General features: G+C 45.6%; 1 protein-coding gene across 1 annotated transcript in view; it reads left to right on the plus strand.

The window, feature by feature from the left end:
• The window catches only part of ADAMTS6 (ADAM metallopeptidase with thrombospondin type 1 motif 6), an 894,781-nt gene that overhangs the window by 446,510 nt on the left and 431,396 nt on the right, over nucleotides 1-16,875 (plus strand). The window contains exon 11 of the mRNA XM_029576285.1: nucleotides 3,864-4,005. Within this exon, the coding sequence (XP_029432145.1) occupies nucleotides 3,864-4,005 (142 nt within the window). The remainder of the gene's footprint in view (nucleotides 1-3,863; nucleotides 4,006-16,875) is intronic.

A 16,875-nucleotide genomic window follows, 5' to 3' on the forward strand; every position in this document is an offset into this window, starting at 1 on the left:
ACCACTGAGTAATAGCTGAGATTCCCTCCTCCCAGTGGATGTGAACCTATCTCAATAGCATCTCCTGCCCTGGGCTAGCCAAGGGAGCAGAAATAGGGCCAAGGAATAGAATCCTAGTTTTCTGTGTGACAATTATCAGCACTGTTGCTGAGTCTCTGGACCAGCCCCAATTTTTTATTAATGTTATTTTTAAGTATTTCTATTTCATTTTTAAATAGTCTCCTTGGCAACAAAAAATAATCCTAGAATGTCTAATATGAATCAAAGTCAGGAGGATTGTCTATAGTCTGATAAGTGTAAGAATGGCAGTGATGCTCCACACCATGAAGTTAGTGGAGATACAGCCATGAGACTTAGGCACCTCCTATGAGATCCAGAAGAATCATGAACCCCCAAAGTCCATTTTGGAAGGCAATTTTCCCAACAATTTCCGCAGGTAAAAAGCATTTTAGTTATGTAACTCGGCTGTCTTAAAGATGCCCACCCTCAATGCAAACCTTTAGCCACATTGGGAGGAGGAATTCCAGAGGGTGTGTTTAGGTTAGGGGAGAAAATGTATGCATGTAGATTGCATTTTCACATCTATGCATGTACTTTTCAAGCAAAATTTGACCTGCATGCCCAATGCTGCATGACCACTGCTGCATGGCCACTGCTGTCTCCCCACAGCAGTTTTTAGAGAGAAAGTTCCCTTTGAGAACTGGTATAACCCGCAGGTAAAAAGTGCGTGCAATCTACGTCCTAATGCAGACAGTTTGAAAATTAGCCCCCCACCATACCCATAATTATTTCTTCACTATGGGTAGGGCTGTGTCTGAACACCATGACTGCAATGTGTTCTTTATACCCCTTTATAAAATACTGGTTTTTTTATCTTAAAATTTGTCATCATTTTCATATCCCTAATCTCTCTCCTTCACTGTTCACTCTAAGCCATGCGTGCATGCATGCACACACGGCAAAACAAATACCAATATTCTTTGCATTATACTGGCTTGTAGCACACAAATTTGAACTCAGCTTATAAAAAGTTGCACAAAAAATGTTTGAACATGCATCATCTAAAAAATTAGAAAAAACATTGCTCTCCTTCATTGTCCAGCCACTGCACCAAAAATCCTATGGCCACAGGGGATCGCAGACTGCTTCCTTCAGAAACCAATGTGCATGCCCTCTGAGCTTGGCTAGTTGCCTTCACTGGGCCTCCTCACCCACAGCCATATGTGCCCCTCTTTTAATCAGTGAATTAAATACAGGTTTTATAGATTCTGGAGGTTCATGATTTTTTTTGAGATCTGGCGGGAGAAACTTGTCTAGTCTTTATCCATGCTGTTCCTGATTGGGTTACTGGATCAGGCTGTCTTTTATGTATTCCGTATGGGGCTGTGTATGTCTAGTAGCACTTTAAAAATGATAAATAGTAGCAATAGGACTTATTCCATTTACTATTGGTCTATAAAATGGAAATCTTCTATGATTTATTAAATAAACAAGCCCCAACTATGAACAACCTAGAGAGTCTGAGAAGGCTTTTGATTGTTAACCTGAAAAATAATTCACTTTTGTGACACAACACAAGTTCCTTGATTGAATTACAATTTACATTGTTCTCTCTTTGACTGAGCTAATCTGAGATACTTTACAAGAGCCTGTTTGTGTTGAGGGTGTGTTAGAATTTAGAGAATAAAAGGGAAAATGCATATTTCTCTCAAGGGACTGAAGCAAAGGTCAGATGAAAGCAACTTGCAACCCATCGTTCTCTGCATTTTTTCAACAATTCATCGTTTGACAGATTTAAAGATTACGTGACACCCCGTGTCAACATTTGCTTTCATTCTAATTAACAAATATCTTGATATTTTGACACAGATTGGCTAGAGATGAAATGTGCTCAGTTAGAAGCTAATGAACTTGGATAATGGGGGAATCCCCTTTCCCCTCCCCCATTCCCAAAATATGCCCGTTTGTTTTTTTTATGATCAGCGATTTTACTGCATCTGAAGAGATGGGGAAAAATCAACATGATTGAATAAAGTAGCAGTAAAATCTATAAAAGCAAAGAGGTTGATTTTGAAAGCATTGCTCGCACAAAAATGCCCATATATGTGCATATGTAGGCTGCATGCAAGCAAAGCAGATTTTAAAAGCCATGACTTATGTGCCTGTATAACCGTGCATACGTCAAAAATAAGGGGGTGGAGCATATGCGGGGCCGATACTTACATGCGTAACTCCATATTTTAAAACTGGAGGCCACAGGACGCATCAGCTTGTTCGCCATGTAACTTTACTGCTATCCTTGATGACAAGCAATTCTGGATCTCGTGTTTTAGGACTTACGGATCAGGGTGAGGGGGCCGGATCAACTGGGGGGCATGCAGGATGAAAAACCAGAGGGGCCTGGAAGACCTTGATATTGACTGGGCAAACTGGTGGACATTGTAAAACTGGGAATGTCCCTCATGTGAACATGTTTTAAAATACGCTTATATATGCATGTTAAAGCTGGCAAAGTCCTAGGGGAGATAGGTGAAGTTGGTTTGCTCGAGAAACCTCTTAAAATTAGGAGCATACTTACATGCGGTAGGTGTGTTTTAAATCTTACACACGCAAGTGCGCGCAGGATTTAAAATTCCAGCGTATCTCTGTGCACCGATACGGGCGTGTATGGAGACAGGCGCGCTCATTTTAAAATTAGCCTGTAAAGGAATAATACCTAATATAATTGTTGTACATTCATTTGTGCTTGGAGAAAATCTGGAATTCTGATGTCCAAAACAATACTTGTAAAATGTTTACATGTGAAATAGTTTTCTTTCTGGCAATGTGTATGGAAAGGATTTGGGGGGAGGAAGAGCCCCACTAATTTTGGCATATTTGAAAGGAATGCTGGTAGAAGAAAATGGTTAAATATTGGCATAGGAATTCCATAAAAAGTCAAATGTTTTCACATGTGAAATACAAATTAAAGAAAAGAAACATCTGTCCTGTTTTACACATACTGACTAAATAAAAAGGAATAATTATGTTTAGCAGCATGTAAGTTTTAGCTTTTCAAACAAAGGAACCATGGCAGTCTCCTGGCTTGCTCTGCCTTTGTTGTTCCTACCACATGGAATTGTGTTGTAAGGATACTGTTTGCTTTGAAAAGCAGGGCTTGCAGAACCAGGGCACATTACTTTGTTATCAAGGAAGACCAAGTTTGCTGAAACATTTAAATCTGTCAGAGACTAAATGCTACTAATGCCTCAGAAGGGGATTCCTTTGTGTAGCCATGACTAATGACATTAAACCCGCTTATCAGTGGAATTCTGAAAGGCTTGTGGATATATTTTACTGGTTGTTTCCTTGTGAAAGGCAGCAGTAGTGTAGGACCTGAGAGAGAATTATGTCTAGGCATAGATTCTGTGCACAGAAGGGCTTTCCTGTTCTGCACAAAAGGTCTAAGGTGGATCCTCGATCTTTAAAGGTTATCCCAACTCCATGCCTTCATTGTCTTCATTTATTATTTTCACCAGAGGGACTGTGACTCTAGTTGGCTGTTTTAGTCTTGTGTGGCCAAACATTATTTTAATTCATTGTTCTGGGGACCAGCTTTTTTTTCCCCTCTGTGCTGTGTGAAAGAGGGAGCAAATGATGATATAAAGAACAGCAATAAAGCAAATGATTGTTTTGCTCTATGCAATATGATAGTGGAATTTCAGAAAAAGTGTACTTTCATGCTGCTGGTTTACTTCCAATAGTATTTTGTTTCTCCGCAAACCTGGACGTGTTGCAGTCAGAGTCAGCGTAGGTGCTATTTTAAATGATGCATAAAGAAGTTAAGAGAATTCCTAATTTGTTTTGTCCTTTATATTGAACAGCTCGGGCCGTGGCACATGTCTTGATAATGAACCTCCCAAGCGCGACTTTGTTTATCCCGCTGTGGCCCCGGGTCAGGTGTACGATGCAGATGAACAGTGTCGCTTCCAGTACGGAGCAACATCCCGCCAATGTAAATATGGGGTAAGAAGTTAGAATCTTTCTGCTGAGCATTTCATCTAGTCATCTGTGCATGTTGTTGCCTTGGGCATAAATGTTGAGCTGACATAGGGAATTTGTCTGTAGTAATTTGTTTCATAGTGCCAGTGCAAATAATGAGGTAAGAAACCTATATACCATTTTCTCTGAGTCATTTGTTTGTACATCATGGTGAAATGCTTGAGAAGGTACAATTCAGAATTGGATAAATTAGTAGGAAACATTTTCTACTAATAAATTTAATTCTGAAATGCTGTAATGCAAGTGGGTTTGTGATGCTGGGTTCCTAACTGGAATCTAGTTATTGCTTCATTCTCAGTGTCAAAAATAAGAGTTTTTTCTGTTTGAATTAGCATGAGTGTGAAACATGCGAGCAGAAGCACCAAGCACCAACACTTCAACCTTAGCTACTTTCCCCTTCCCCTGGACCAGGGGGTCTCCAAATTACAGCCCTTGGGCTATTACTGGCTCATGGAATACATTTATCCAGTTTGCTGTATTTTGCCCTAATCCCTGTGAAAAATAGAGAAGCCATGTTGAGCCATCCCCAGCAGAAGACGGGAGCTGGCAGCCTGGAGAGCGGCCAATGGAAGTGGAGATCCACTGCCGCAGAGCATCACCAGCAGAATCAGAGATCCAGAGCACCAAACAGTTGCTAGTGGTAGGGAGGAGTTAGCAATTCAGAGCATGGCCAGTGGAAATTGAATTTCAGTACCCCAAAGCATAGTTGGTGAAAGAGGAGAGCTGATAGCCTAGAGTGCGGCTGATAGAAAAGGGGAGCTGGTGCCCCGAAGCATCATCAGTGGGAGAGGGGAGCAGACACCCAGGAACATCACCGATGGAAGAGAGAAAATGCCCCACAGCTGATGACATACGGATCTTACTTCTGAAAGATTCTTGGAAGAGGGCTCTGCAACTACTAGACCAATGCTTTTCTGCCATTGGTGCATGGATGTAATATGAAGGATTAAAACGTAACCCAAACAAGACAGAGATGCTGTGGTTTGGTACATTTCCATTTATATGCTGTTCTCCTCCACAAAGGACTCAGAGTGGCTTACAACACAACAACAATGTTGTAAGTGTGGGGAGACCCAAATTTGACCTTTTTGGTTTTTAGTTGCACAAGATATTCTGGAAGGGGGAGACCTGGGAGTTATCATGGTTGACTTGTTGGGAAATGTTTGAATGTTTGCACTTGTAGTAATAGCAAGTGACCACGGGATAGCATCTTAGAGAGGTAGGTATTATAACGTGATGTGTTAAATTATGTGGTTTTGCATAAGGGATGGTGGATATCCCCTTAAGAACTCAGGGTGTATGATTGGTAGAAAGTGGTTTAGCTGGTGGTATAAAAGTAGGAGGATTTGGCAGGAGCTTGTACTTTCTTGTCTTTTGTTCCTGCCCTTCTGGATTGAGCTGGAGAAGGAAGGGACCTCTAGGATGTAGTGGCCAGTTGTAGCCAGCCTACTGGCTGGTGGGCCCAAGGACCACCCCAGCCCCCAGACCTACAGGGACTCTTCCTCTCAAGAGAGGAGACCCGAGGCTGTGAAAGCAGGAAAGTTTCCTTCCCATAAGGAAAAACTACAGAGGTAGAGGTGAACCCATGGTGAGTCCTCCCCTTGAGAATAATAACCAGAAGGAAGGAGTAAGGGGATGGTCTGAAATAAGGAGCGCCCAAAAAAGGAACCAGGGCATGCAGAATACTGGGGGATCACTGTGTGGGTCTGGTGTGGAATAAAAGGAATGGTGAAGTTGCATGTCAGCAGAGTTGTGAGAAAATAAGTGTGTGAACCTACTTCCCTGCAGTTGTGAGACTGGAATTAAATTTGAAAAGGAATCTGGGAGTGTGCTGCTTGCCCCTTGTGGTATGCGGTAGGTGGAATATGGAAGAAGAAAGTGTATCTATTGGGGTGATATTGGGAGAAATTTATGGTGGGGAATGCAATCTTATCTCTGGGGTAGATTTTTAAAGAAGCGTGCGCGGGGTACATTTGTGCGCGCTACCTGGTGCGCACAAATGTACACCCGATTTTATAACATGCATGCGCTGCCGCACGCATGTTATAAAGTCCAGGGTCGGCGCGCGCAAGGGGGTGCACACTTGTGCACCTTGCGCGCGCCGAGTCCTAGGGGAGCCCCGATGGCTTTCCCCATTCCCTCCGAGGCCACTCCAAAATCAGAGCGGCCTCAGAGGGAACTTTCCTTCCACTCCCCCCCACCTTTCCCTCCCTTCCCCTATCTAACCCACCCCCCAGCCCTACCTAAATCCCCCCCTACCTTTGTTTCAGGAGTTATGCCTGCCTCTGGCAGGGGTAACTTGCGCGTGACAGCCGGCTGCCGGCTCGCCATCCCCGGCATGGCCTCTGTGCCGCAGGCCTCGGTCCCGCCCCCAGACCACCCCCGGACCGCGCCACGGCCCCGCCCCTTCCCGCCCCTTTTTCAAAGCCCCGGGACATACGCACGTCCTGGGGCTTGCACGCGCTGCTGAGCCCATTCATAATAGGCTCGGCACAGGAGGGTTTTTAAAGGGTTACGCGCATATATATCGCGAGTAACCCTTTGAAAATCTACCCCTTTATATTTCCTTTTAAAATGTTTAGAGTGGAGATTTAGAGATCTAATTGATGTTCAAGTGAAGGCTGAGAGTCTGTTTGCTTCTCGCCAGTGAGTTGTGAGAGACTTCATCTGACTGTGTATCCCATGAATTCTGATTATTTAGTGATTATTATTACTCCATACTATACCTGTTATAAGCACCTGGCTTCAGAACCAGAAAATAAAGTTAAGAGTTTAGTTACTTGAAAGTGTTTCTCTGCTCATGCTTTATTTGGTCCAGGGTTCATGGAGGGGAGAGAGATGGTGTCCTCTGTATCCAGGGAACAGAAGAGTTGTCAACTACCCCTTGCTGTCTCTATTCAGGTCCATGCCACCATCTGCATTACCTAATTTCTGAACCCACTAAATTAATTTGAGAAAAGGACCCTTCTACAAATAGGGAGATCTCTTCCTTCATTTTATGTATCTGAGGTTAGGGTTACCTAAGCAATCACAATACATAAAAATATAATAGCATATATTAAAATATAAGAAAACCAATAACTATCCTTTTCCTGCTCCCCCTCCCCTCTCCCCTCTCCTCTTATAGAAAAGGCAGGGAGAACTTAACCCATATTCCTCACCCCACCACTCCCTAAAAATGCTCCCTCCCTCTCCAGTTGCTCCTAGAGGGAAGACTGGTGTTAGTGAAATGCCAATTTTTAACTCTTCACTGACAATTCAGTTAAAAATCCCTCATCTCAAATCAAAAGTGTTGGAGTCATACTTAGCATCTTGCTTTCTATGAAGGACCAGGTAGCCACCATAGTTAAAAAAAATGCTCCTAAACTTGCACATAGTGAAATAACTGTGCCCCTACCTTTATTAAAATGAGCTAAAAACAATCATGCAAGTAGTGGTTGTAATATTTGACTGGTTGAGGGACTCACCCAGGACATTACTGACTCTCCCTAATGCTTCCTGGACTCCTTCACTGCAGGTGCATTGCCACATCTCTCTCTCCCAGGTGCACTACACTGCTCCCGAGGGCTCATGCGTGTACGACAGCCCTACCTTCATAGGTCCTATGGAGATGATGTCGGTGTGGGCTGGGGATTTAAACCCCATCCATGCTCTCAGATGCTGCCTCAGCAACAGGTCCTCCTGCTCCTGCAGTGCCTTTCTTGTTGTCTCCTTCTCTTGCCCTGCCTTGCCCTGCTCATATCTTGCTCCTCAGTGCCTTGTCTTTGTCTTGTCTGTCCGTCTCTGCCTGGCTTCTGGTTCTGACCCATGCTACAGACATTGACTTCCCTTTCAGACTGCTGCCTGTCCTAACTCCAGCTTGGACCTTGATCTGCCTGCCTGATGCCTGTCCCAATCTTGTCTTGGACTCGGATACCATTTGCTCGCTACCTACCCTGACCCTAGCCTGGACCTTGATTTGCTTGCCTGCTGCCTGCCCTGACCTTGGCCTGGACCCAGATATCATTTGCTCGCTGCCTGACCTGACCTCTGCCCGGTACTTGACTATGGCTACAGGACTCTCGCCTCAGCCCTGCTAGCACTTAGAACCCAAGGGCTCAACCTGTGGGAAATGGAACTAGTATAGGTGAAGCGCTAGCTCCAGCCCTAGAGCAAGTCCATCTGCTGTTGGCATGGGCCTACTAGGTTCGCCTGCTAGGCTGCGTCAACCACGCCACAGACCAAGGGCTCACATCCATGATAGCAATGCTGTCCCACTTGGACTACTGTAGCATTGTGTATTTGGGAATCCATTGAAAACCTTATTCAGATTCCAGACAGTACAAAATGATGTGGCCCGAAATGTTACAGAGTATTATAGGTAAGATAGGGCCTCACCACTGCTCATTTCTCTGCATTGGCTTCCATAATACTTAAGAATCATCTTTAAGGCCTTGAGACTGGCTTTCAAGGCATTGAGAGATATGGGTCCAGATGCCATCCCCCACTGTAGAACTTGATTCCAGTAGAGATGAGGTAGAAAGTGAATTATCAGGACTTCTGTAAAAAATACATCTCTTTACCATGATTCATTGAAGCAGGTCACTTGGAGAAAACAATACAGAGTCAGATCCTTGATCACAGGCTCAACAGTAGGGGTGTACATGTACAAAATTTGGCTTTGTTTCATTTTGTTTATTATTTTATTTCATTGTTGTGTGTCATTTTAGAAAGCATTTAATTTATTTGCTATGCAGGTTGCCATTTTTAAAAAGCCTCCCAGACGTTTTCTTATGGGCTACCCTGAACAGTCTGCTACCCCATGTGGGGTGCCGCCTCCTCTGGTTCCCCTGGATTCCTCTTAACATTTCTAAAATTGGTATCTTCCCTTGGGGGCAGGAGTGGTTGCTAGTCAATCCTGTCCTGCCAGTGCTATTTTTCATAATAGCATTGGTCTTTGCCATACAACAACATGGCATCATCATCAGGGAAAGGATGGAGAGGCCGGGCAGACAGGAATATTCTTTTTTTTTTTTTTTGTTATAGATGGTGGCGGCAATATGATCATAGCAATGGTTGATGGTGGCTACCAGGGATCCTATGGGTTGCACACTTGCATAAGGGACACCCTTGAGCAGGGGGACAAGGATGGCATCAGTTTTTGTACTGAGGGATCTGATAGATGCAGGGAAATAGATGGGAATTTTAATTGCAGCTTGAAGGGTGGGCAACAGCTACAACAGAAGCAGGAAGCTAGAAGCAGTCAGAGTACCTCTGAACCACCTAATGCAGAAAGTGGCCATTCTATCTTCCTCATGATGTAGAGGTTAGTTGAACAGCAGACACCACTTATGAGTTGTTTATGGATGCCGACATAAGTTTGGATCGCCCACTGGGGCATCAGAATTTGTTACAGATGATGCAAGCAGTGCACATCCTGTGTAATGCCCCCTCACCTCTGATCTGAAGCTACACCGGCATAGCCTTCGGCAACATGCTGCTTCACAGACCTGGCTAAAATTTCTGTAGCTCTGGACTTCCTTTATGGGTCCTCCAGATGTAACTTTGCATTAACACTAAGTATGTTGAAAACATGTTTTAAGAATTAAAAGAGTATATCTTCTAATACGTATTTACGAGAATTACAATTAAAATGTTTGCAAAGGGCATACATCTCCCAAGTAACAGCCTTTCATGCTAAATTGCCAATTACGGGAACATGTGTGAAATGTAAGATGGAGAAGAGCTCCTTAAAGCACACTTTCTGGCCATGTAAAGTGATACTGGAAATCTGGGAAAAGGTGTTGCAGTATTAGGGAAAGTTCTGGGATATCCCATCCCTGTGCTTCCAGAATTAGTAATGTTTGAGGCACACATTCCTAAGTATTTAAAAAAGAAAAAGAGGGATTTGATTTTCGCTTGTAAGGCTTTTATTTTTGGTAAAAAAAAATCAGTCCTATTGACATGGAGGGACAAAACTTTACCATCTTGTTGACAATGGAGACATTTGTTACATGATATGATGTTTATGGAATCTATGGTTTCTCTCATCACTTTTTCATATAGAAAGTGTTTTTTGATGGTGTGGGATAACTATATTCAGAGTCTGGCTCCCCTTGCTAACAGCTTAATTTTGAATAATTTGTAACAGAGAGGTGAGACATTCCCAGTAAAATTTAATTTATGAAGGATGGATAGAATATACACCCTTTTAATGATAAGGGATAGAAGAAGGATGAAGGGATATTTTTAGAGAGATAGCCAGGAGTACATGGACCTGTTGTGGGAGGGTGAGGGGAATATACTTGATTGAATTTAATGTGGATCCTGAGTGTACCAGAAAAAAGGCACTCAGGATAATGTTTTATATAGAACTCTAGAAGGGAGAAAAAAGGAAAAGTATAAAGAGTTCACAAATGGAAGCTTAAAAAATACAAGGCATTCTGCTTTTGTTATGTGTTTTGGAATGTATTTTTACTGAATGTGACAATGTTGTGCACATAATGAAGTTTTTTAATTGTACAATTGTTATATCACTTGTTCAATAAAGATGTTAAATATATAAGTCCTCCAGCTGGGACTTCCTGTGGTGCTGGTGGATGACATTACATTCTCCATAAGGAAGTCCTTTGCGACCGGCTAGTGCCTCAGCAACAGGTCCTCCTGCCTTGAAGTTTGTATTACCACCCTCTGTGCCTTATTGTCTTGTCTTGCCTCATTGTACTCTCTAGCCCCATTGTTCTGCTGTCCTGCCTTACCTTGTTCCTGCCTTACCCTGCCCCTCCGTTGCCTTGGCATCCGCCCTGCCTTGACCTGGTCCTCTATGTCTTGTCTGTCTTGGCCTGATTCCTGGTTCTGACCTCTTCTTTGGATTCCGACTTCTCTCCTGGATTGCTGCCTGCCCAGATCCCAGCTTGGACTGACTGCTCACTGCCTGCCCTGACCTTGATCTGGACCCAGTCACCCTTGCTCGTTGATCTCTGCCCATCTCACAACTCTGACTGACCGCTTACTTGCAGGACTTTCTCAAAGGTCCTGCCAGCCTCTGGAACTCAAAGGCTCAATTTGTGCAGAATGGGTCTGTTATAGGTGACACCCCACTCTCAGCCCTAGCAAGAGTGAGTACTCCAGCTGTCAGCTTGGGCCTAGTAGGTTCACTTACTAGGCTGCGTCAACCATGCCACAGCCCAAGGGCTCAGATCTGTGACAGATTGCTGAGGCCATGAGCTTGGTGGACTTTCCCCAGCCCGGACCATGCCTGTATTGGCTCACCGAGTCCAGCAGCAACAGGAACAGCTGAATCAAATAGCTAGTCTGCTTCAAAGTTTCGCTGTTTGAATGGACACCATTCAGGCCTATCTTCCCACACTGGAACCTGCTGCACCTCCCCTGTCTATGGATACATCTTTGCTTCAAGCCATTCTAGGAATAGCCCACACAGTATAGCAGCAGCAACAAGAGCGAAGCCTGGCCACGTGTATATGCGCTCTGCACCCGAGCCCCACAGTCTGTCCCTCCGATACCGGCCTCACCTGTACTAGTACCTGTACTGACTCTATACCCATGTGGCACCCCACCCCAGTATGAAGGAAATTCCAAGACCTGTCATGGATTTATCAACCAGTGCCTCATTTGGTTTGAGCTTCAAGCAACAGGCTTTCCATCTGACTGGTCCAAGGACATTTATGTTGTCCTTGCTTACTGATCCAGCCTTAGCCTGGGCATCTCCTCTTTGGGAGTGAAACAAACCCCTCATGCGGAACCTGGAGGAGTTTACCAAGCAGTTCCACCATATCTTTGATGAACCTGGACTCTCTTCCTCTGCAGCCATGGAATTGCTTCGCTTAAAGCAGGGAACCAAGACTGTCGGCGACTACGCCATCCAGTTTAGATCCTTGGCCTCTGAACTCAGATGGAATGAGTGGAGCTTAACTGGTATCTTTTGGCAAGGCCTGACAGACCACATGAAGGATGAACTTATAGGAGAAAAGATACCAACAGGCCTGGATGACCTTATCAGTCTTGACATCAAGACTGATGTCTGCATCCAGGAGCAAGCAAGAGAATGAGACTTCAATCATTGACACTGGCAATTGGCCCCTAACTCTAGCGCCTACCAGTGCTTCCTGTTGAGGACCCTGCTACTGCTTCTAGTGCTAAGGAACCCATGCAGCTTGGAAGAGTTAGGCTGACCACTGAGGAGAAGCAGAGGCACTGAAGTCTCATCTTTTGCCTGTATTGGCCAGCCAAGGGCACTACGCCACTCAGTGTCCCAAGAGGTCCGGACTCCTGAACCTAAGGTTGGTCGGAGAGGCTGCTCTGGGTCACTCCCACTCCTCTTTGTAACTGCTAGTTCCAGTCTGCCTCAGCTCCGACACTGCAGAAGTTATCATGGAAGTTTTCTTGGATTCCGGGTCTGCAGGCAATTTCATTGAAGAAGCCTTGGTGCATCAGTATAACTTCCCTGTGGTTCCATTGATACCTTCTGTGAGATATCACGCATATATAGGAACCTTTCCCAGGTCATATGGCAATGTCAATGTCCTCTCTTTCCTTGCAAATAAAAGCATCATAACAGGAGCAGATTACTCTTTGTGTTCTTCCCAGAACAGAAAGCCCAATTATTTTGGGATTACCCTGGCTTATCAAGCATAAATGTTATTGAATGGTAGGTGCTCAAGATCTCCTGTTGGCGACTTAGATGCCAACAGGAATGCTTCCCTCCAGCTGTGCCACCACTGAACGTGACTTGGACACCCATCACAGTGCCTCAAGGATGCCCACCAGAAGGCACTACCTTCACTGACGTTATCCGTAAAAACCATGTCGAGACCAAACTGCCTCTTAGCTTACATGTTTATGCCACTGACCTCTTACTAGAGAAGAAAGATGACTTTCTTAGGCCATGCATGAATTTCTGGGCTTGATTGCCAATACTTGTATGAACCAGTATTCCCAGCCAGTCTGCTCCAGGAGGAGCCTGGTCCTGCAGGTCTGCTTTAGGAGGAGTCTGGTCTAACCAGTCCACTCTTGGAGGAACATGGTCCAGCCAGTCTGCTCCAGAAATAATCTGATCCAGCTAATCCACTCCAGGAGGAGCCTGGACCTGCCAGTCTGCTCTGGGAAGAGCCTGGTCCAGGCAGTCCACTCCGCAAAGGGCCTGGCCCAGCCAGTTTGCTTCAGGAGGATCCCTGCCCAGCTAGCCTGCTCTGGGAGGAGCCTGGTTTAGCCTTGCTACTCAGGGAGGAAAGTGAACAAGTATTGGATTTTACTTAATTATGATGTGGCTTCTCAAGAAAATGCAGAATATAAAGGACAAGCCAAACCTAAGGGCCTGGGAAGATGGCTTAAGAGGTGGAGTACTGTAATGCTCCTCATCTCTGATCTGAAACGACTCCAGCATAGCTTCTAGCAACATGCTACTCCATGGACCCTGGCTCAAACGTCCTGTGGATATGTACTTCCTTTATAGCTACTCCAGCCGGGACTTCCTCTGGTGCTGGCTGATGACATCACATCCTCCATGAGTATTTAAGGAAGTCCTTTGCAACCAGCCAGCATCTCAGCAACAGGTCCTCCTACCTTGCAGTGGATGTTGCTACCTTCCATGCCTCATTGTCTTGCCTTGCCTCATTGTCCTATCTAGTTTTGATGTCCTGCTGTCCTGCTTTGTCTTGCCCTACCCTTCCATTGTTTTGCCATCCGCCGTACCTTATCCTGGTTCTCAGTGACTTGTCTCATTTGTCTCCTCTGTTTTGGCCTGATTCCCAGTTCTGACCTCTGCTTTAGATTCTGACTTCTTTGCTAGATTGCTGCCTGCCTAGACCCCAGCTTGGACCTGGATACTGACTGCTTGCTGGATTGCTGCCTGCCCCAACCTTGGCCTAGACTTGGACACCCCTGCTTGCTGCCAGCCCTGACCTCTTCCTGTCTCATGACTATGATTAACTGCTCTTTGCAGGACTTTCACCTAAGCCCTGATGGTCACTGGAACCTAAAGGCTCAACTTACAGGAAATGGGGCTGGTATAGGTGAAATCTCAATCTCAGTCTGAGTCCATCAGCTGTCAGTGTCTTTGCAGGACTTTCACCTAAGCCCTGATGGTCACTGGAACCTAAAGGCTCAACTTACAGGAAATGGGGATGGTATAGGTGAAATCTCAATCGCAGTATGAATCCATCAGCTGTCAGTGTGGGCCTAGCAGGTTTGCCTGCTAGGCTGCATCAACTGCGCCAAAGCCCAAGGACTCACATCCATGACATTCTGAAACCCATCAATGATGCCACAAAGGCCCTATGGTCAACCACAGCCAACATGACCAAGGCAATCCCCATAATCAAAATCCTGGAAGAGAAGGCTTTTGGCAGGGAATGGCAACTGAGGTGTTGATGTTCCTGTAGTGCTTGTAGCAGCAACTGCAAAAGTGGCTCAAACCATTCACCCAGCAGGATTCTTACACACTAATTACTCTGTGTGATCCTTGGGTGAAAGGGAGTATCACCCTCCAGTCCAATGATCAGCTTACTGAAAGGAAAAGCTATTGGCTAGGGTGCAGGAATATGAGCATAAGAGGCAGAGTGGATGCAAAGGAAAAAGTGGGTTCCCCATGCAGTACTATCAGTGTTAGTAGTATCATGTTGGCTACTACTTCCTTTCTCACTTTTAGTCACCACCACCACCACCTCTGGCTACCACTTAATGGGGTCTCCTTACACAGGCTGTAACTTCAACTTCATCTCAGTTGGCAGCTGAGATCTGTATTTCACTCACCCTACCCATCAAAGGAGCCCCCTGCACAAACTTCAGTCACACATGGTACCTTGGAGAGGACATGGCTACAAACTCCTTCGTATACTGGCCAGACCTTGCTAAGGTCACCCAACATTTCCTTTACTAACTACCACCCAGAATGTCTAGTGAATTGATATTCTTTTTGGTGGGAAACTTTGTGAGTTTACATCATTCACAGGTGGCATCAGAATTGGTAGAAAAGATGATTGTCATTAAGATAAATCTCCCATAGTTTCCCTGAATTTTCATGTGAGTGGCAGAAGAAATGAGAACACAGCTACATTTTACATCTTTGGTTATTCCTGTCCACTGATCATCAATGGTCAAACCTTTGGAGCTTTACCTCCATGAGCCAATGCCCATACATTTTACCCTCAAGTGCTTTGCTGTATTGTTGTCAGTCTTGATGCTGCTCTGCTGCTCTTTTCATTCAGTATCATGCTGTGTTGCTGCTTAGCCTGCTCCTGTTACCCTGCCACTCTCTTGGTTCTACTGCAAATTTCTGCCCCAGAAAGAAAAAAAAAATAGAAATACAAAATGTTTCAAATCTCCTTCCCCTCTCTTTATGCTTTGGGATTTTGTCACTTCTGTTGCTGCTTCTGCCCAACCTGCATATGTTGCCCTTCTTTTTTCTTGATTTAGCATCTTGCTGTGTTATTGCATTCTTTCTGCTACTGGCTGGCCTACTCCTGCTGCTCTCTCGCTCTCTTGGTTCCACTGGGGTGTTCTGGCCCCAAAAAAAGGAAAGACAAGAAAATATAAAAAAGAACAAGAAAAAATGTTTCCTCCCCTCCCCTGCCCTGTCTCTGGATGCCTTGGGATCTTGTTTCTACTGATGCTGCTTCTACCTGGCTTGCTTTTGCTGCCCTGCCGCTGTTTAAGTTCAGCACTTTGATGTTATTCATTTTGCTGCCTTGCTGTGTATTCTCTGTTTTGGGGTGTATATGCCACTGAGCTTGCTACTTTATTTCTTACTCAGTGCCTTGGGGTGTTAATGTCACTCTTTTTCCTGCTTTACCCTTCATTCAGTGCCTTAGGGTGTTGATGCCTCTCTTCTTGCTGTCTTACTCTGCACTGTGTCTTGGGGTTTTGATTATACTTTTCTTTCCACCTCACCCTTCACTCAGTACTTTGGGGTGGTGATGCTATTGACTCTGCTGTTGTTATGCCTGTTGGTTGCAGACGGCTGTGACTGCTCTTGCTCACCTCCTTTTGCTCAGGCTTGGCCCCGTTGGGAAGTCTTGCAGCTTCCACCAGCTGTCGCCGACCTGCCTGCCACTCCCAGGCTTCCCGGGACAGCACGGACGCTGCCGACCGCCATCTTGCCCTTGGAATCTCCCTAGGCGCGCACGGGCCAGTCTTAACCACATCATGGCGGAAACCTCGGGGGTGTCCCCTCTGGATGACGTCATCCCTCCAGGACATTTAAGCCGACTGGCCTTGCCTACCGACGACTTGGCAACAAGTTCCCTCATTGCTGATTCCGCCTCGCTCACAGAAGGACCCTTCGTTCCAGCTCCTGTTCCTTTGGCATGAGAAGTCCTGGGGACCCATTTCTCAGGGGCCCTCTCTTCATCTCTGGCTATCCACTCCTCGGAGGGCCTGATGCCCTGCCTGTCCCGTTCCCCGGGGCTTCTCTGGAACCATCGCTACTCCTGCCGTGACCCCGCTCTGTGGACCATTACCATCTTTACTGAGGACCCTCTTTGGTGTACCCTGCTCTGCAGACCATTACCATATCTACTGAGGACCTCATCGGGGTACCCCGCTCTGCGGACCATTACCATATCTACTGAGGACCTCATCGGTGTACCTCACGGACCACTACCATCTCTACAGTGTACCCCACGCTGTGGACCATTACCATATCTACTGAGGATCCTCATTGGTGTACCCCGCTCCCCGGACCACTACCATCTCGTCTCTGCTGGAGAACCCTCGTCGGTGCACCCTGCTCTGCGGACCATTGCAGTACCATCTATCCTCCTTGGGTATCCCCCATTCCACAGGACTGTGGCACCTCGGTGTCTATGGGACTTTACTCTTCCACCCCCACTTTGCGGG

Source organism: Rhinatrema bivittatum, chromosome 1, assembly GCF_901001135.1.
Source record: "Rhinatrema bivittatum chromosome 1, aRhiBiv1.1, whole genome shotgun sequence".
In the NCBI taxonomy this organism is placed as follows: Eukaryota; Metazoa; Chordata; class Amphibia; order Gymnophiona; family Rhinatrematidae; genus Rhinatrema; species Rhinatrema bivittatum.